The sequence below is a fragment of the Sinocyclocheilus rhinocerous genome, unplaced genomic scaffold, assembly GCF_001515625.1.
Source record: "Sinocyclocheilus rhinocerous isolate Xijiao unplaced genomic scaffold, SAMN03320098_v1.1 scaffold1931, whole genome shotgun sequence".
In the NCBI taxonomy this organism is placed as follows: Eukaryota; Metazoa; Chordata; class Actinopteri; order Cypriniformes; family Cyprinidae; genus Sinocyclocheilus; species Sinocyclocheilus rhinocerous.
Genome location: NW_015662696.1, coordinates 204,865 through 209,211, shown reverse-complemented (window position 1 = coordinate 209,211; position 4,347 = coordinate 204,865). Strand labels below are relative to the sequence as shown.

The following is a 4,347-nucleotide window of genomic DNA, read 5'->3' as shown; positions in this document are numbered from 1 at the left end:
ATATTATTTATAAATATAAAATATTAATCTTCCTTCATTTAATTTTGGTTTGTTTTTATTTCAAGATATATATATTTTTAATTATTTTTAAGATTTTAAGAGTTAAAAATCTTTTAATAACAATTTCTTAATTTAAATTATATTATTTATATAATATATATAAAATAAAATGCATAGATTATAAAAATACAACATTTCATCCTTTTAAATGTTTTATTTTTATTTATTTTTATTTTAAGATTAATTTGATACTTTTATTGAATTAATTAGCTTTTCATCGACCCTCGAGAACCCCACTTTGGAAAACCCTGTACTAGAGTAAACTAGCTGTTTGTTAGTGTTACTGCGGTGTTTAACTCTAGGTATCAGTATTTGTTCATCGGATTGATTTGGGTTGGTTTAGTATTAGTAATCATTGCAACAATTGGTTTAATTTCACATAATTCAATTTCAGGTCAGCTAATCGTATGTGAGTTTAACGTAATGGAGTTTATTCTGTGATTATGAGCAGCTTACTCTGTTAATTACACGGATAATCAGCAAATCAATCAGTGGACGTGAGATATTGATTAGAGTGTGAATGATGCGAGATGTGTGTGTTGTGTCTCAGAGAGATGTTGATGTGTGCTGTGCTCCAGCAGGCCTCCTCACCACCGTCCCTCCTCCGGCCCCCAGGGGCCCGCTGCTCCGGGGCCGCATGGTCAAGCCGAAGGAGGCAGAGCCGCCGGGTGATCAGAGCGACCCGTATGTGTCCGCTCCTTCAGACACGCAGCAGGAGAGCGCCGGTAAGCCTGGGAACGATCGTCCTGTGGAGGAAACCAGCTGCTTCCAGCGTCTTCAGCGTCAGCACACGAGCCTGAGCTCCGTACGGCGCGAGACACACAACACTGCGTCACACCAAACCGTCACAGATAGTCCAGAGATTCAGTTCAGTGCTGCTCAGTATCAATGCAAACTCAATCTAATGACATTTTTACATTTACACTGATGCATTTATTCAAAGCAGCTTACTTTGCATTTTTTTCAGCTCATGCATTCAAATCAAACCCGTGACCTTGGTGTCGAGTTACTGTTTGAGAAATTGCAAATATGCTCTATTTTACTCAATGTTTCTAAATTACAGCATCGGTCTCATTTGAGCGCGTCGCATCTGTGCTTCACGTGTAACTGAACGTTAATGTAGTCGCCGTGCATAAAGAGCGTGTAAAATCTGAACGCTCACTCAAACTAAAGCAGTAAGACCCAAGAAGCCGTGGTTTACAGTGAATTTATAACAGTGCCTTAAACCCCCTTAGCTGTTATAAATTCACTGTAAACCACGGCTTCACGGGGCTTATTGCTTTTATAAAACGGTTATTCCATATACGTAGTAAGGTTTCACAAAATCAAACAGAGCAAATAAAGTGTAATGATATTAATAAAAACAGTATTCTTCCACCAAACAATGTAGCTCCTCAGAAACAGTTGTGGTTGCAACAAAGTGGTTGCCGAGCAACACACAAACGTAAACAAAGGTGTATGTTACTTTGTAGAGTCATTTACAACAGCTTCGAACGCGGCTCAGCCAATCAGAATCAAGCACCGGAACTATCCGCTTTATAAACAGAATTTACGCAGTGTTATTTTAGTATCAACGAGATATTATTGTAGTTTTGAATAAAGGTGTGAATTAGTTTTTATTTTTTTACATTTTTTATTTTAATGTCTGCATGGTTTAAATATATAGACATATATATGTCTATATAGTTTTTATTATTTTGTATTTCAGTTTTAGTTATTTTAGTCCATCAAGTTAAACTCGTTTCTTTGAGAACTAGTTGAATTAAAATAAGTTAATTTTTTTTATATTTTATTTCAGTTCATATTTATTTGATTTCAAGTGACACATTTTTTTTTTACGATTTTAATTTTAGTTTTTGTTAACTCTAATTAGCTTGTATTTAACATCATCCGGCTTACAGTATGAGCGTTTATCGATCGATGCGTGTGATCGAGTGTTACAGACGACAGCAGCGCTGAGCTCATTAGCAAACAGCAGCGTTTAATTGACATTGATTATCAATAACTCAGCGGTTAATCTCCTGACGTCCGTGTTCGGGAATCTCTCTATGTGTGCTTTAGCACTGGAAGCGATGGATGAATGAAGGGAACGGTGCGTCTGACGGTCGCTGGAAGCAGTTCACGTGTTCAACACACAATGCTTGCAGAAACGCATCACTGCTGACGTCTGAACCTCGGTTACCGCGGTTACCGCGGTACTGAACCGAGGCTCACACATCACATCAGCTTCTTCTCAAAGGCTTTATTCTTCATTTGATGATTAAATATGGGTTCTGCTTGAGCTGTGTGATTATATTGTTTGCTTTATGATGCATGGCTTTTCTGTTCACTGCTGTTGATTTTTTCAGACTTTTGTGGCAAAAGCTCTTCCTCACACGGCCAGATATTTCCTTTCTGCTTAACATATTAACAAGCTCATGAATATTCATGCAGGCTCCTCCCCCTCCCTCCCTGCTGTGTGTCAGTGGATGTGCTATGAACATAATTCACCACTACATCAACAAGAAATAGTCAAGTCAACTGTGTTTCTGTGGAAAATAAAAGGAAAAGGAAAGAATCAATGATGGAAACTTCATTAAATATGAGAATTTCAGCTCTACAGAAGACAACAGTGTCATTATTCACATCAATTCAGATCTATGTTGATTCAGATTTGGTTCAATAACCAAAAATTAATTAATTATGAAACAAATTCAATTTCAGCTGTAAAGACAGTAGTTTCATTATTCAGATCAATTCAGTTCAGAGTTGATTTAGTTCAACTGTCAAAATGTGCAAAATTCATCATAAAACACAAAAATAGAAAAATATATTGTTTAAAGAAAATGAAGGCAGTTTTTTCAAAGATTTTGACATTTTAGCCCAAATCCTTATTACTGTAATGCAAAAATCACAATCTTATTAATTTAATATATTATTAAATTACATTAATTTACTTATTTAAATAAATTATATTTATTATTTAAATTATAAAGTATTTATGTATCATAGTTGTAGTATTTACACTGCTTATTAATGTTGTAAATAGACTATATAGACTATAATAAATTATTATATAAATGTATTTATTTAATGTGAAAGTATATTTATTATTGCATTACTGTAATGCAAAAATCACAATCTAATTAAGATATTAATTTAATATATTATTAAATAACATTAATTTATTAATGTGAAAATATATTTATTATTTAAATAGTACTGTATTTATACATCATAGTAGTAGTATTTACACTGCCTATTAATGCTGTAACTAGACTTCCAAAACAGTTTCTATTTTTTTTCTTCTCTCATTTGATTTTGTGGTTTCATGATTTACTGATGTTTTGGATGGAGATGTCCGGTTGAGCTGGTGTTCACAGTACATTTGAAGCCGTGTGTGTGTGTGTGTGTGTGTGTGTGTGTGTGTTCATCCTCCCCCCTCCTCCACCATCTGCTGCCATTGTGATTCCACAGGACCTTCATCCTCCCGATGGATCGTTCCAAGGCTGAACCTTTACTGTAGCCACAGCGTTTGACTAACCTTAATCTAGTGTATCTCACCTTCCTCCTGCTCAACCAATAGATGCCTCTCTCTCTCTCTCTCTCTCTGCAGACCTGTGGCCCTTGCTCGCCCCATCCTCCTCTGTGTCTCTAATTTATAGTTCAATTACAGACACACACACAGGAGCGTCTCTGGTGTTTGTGTTTCTGCACACACACACACACACACACACACACACACACAGCATTGGCTCGTGTTGACGTGATGTCAGCGGGCGGCCGAACACTGATCAGATGCAGTCAAACGCCACGCAGCACATTTGCATTTGTTCTTTTGTGCAGCTGGACTCTCAGAGACTGAATCAATTATCACATGATTCATATGATTCACGTGATTCACACGAGTCTTTGAGTCATATATCAGCACAAACCTCTTTCACCACATTTACTGCAGTAAAACATACATGTGTGGTAGAAATGTGTTTGTGTGCTGTCTTTTAGTATTGTGTATATACTATTACAGTTTATTAATATTTTGAATTGGCTTGGTATATTTTCAGTTTTCATTTTAGTGCTTTTGTCATTTTTATTAATTCAATTCAATTCAAGATTATTTGTACAGCGCTTTTCACGATACAAATCGTTGCAAAGCAAATTTACAGAAAATTAAGTTTCTACAATATATTTAGTAGTAGCTTATCAGTGGGTCAGTCAATGTACATATGGCAGAAATGTACAGAAAAATCAATTAAAGACGTAATCAAACAGACGATGAACACTATTAACAGCAATTATTATATGATG

The 4,347-nt window shown here is 35.6% G+C and overlaps 1 protein-coding gene across 1 annotated transcript in view; it reads left to right on the top strand.

Moving 5' to 3' along the window:
- sema6a (sema domain, transmembrane domain (TM), and cytoplasmic domain, (semaphorin) 6A) overlaps positions 1 to 4,347 on the top strand; it is a 75,913-nt gene that overhangs the window by 64,978 nt on the left and 6,588 nt on the right. Inside the window, exon 16 of the mRNA XM_016538359.1 lies at positions 642 to 785. Coding sequence (XP_016393845.1) covers positions 642 to 785 — 144 coding nt within the window. The remainder of the gene's footprint in view (positions 1 to 641; positions 786 to 4,347) is intronic.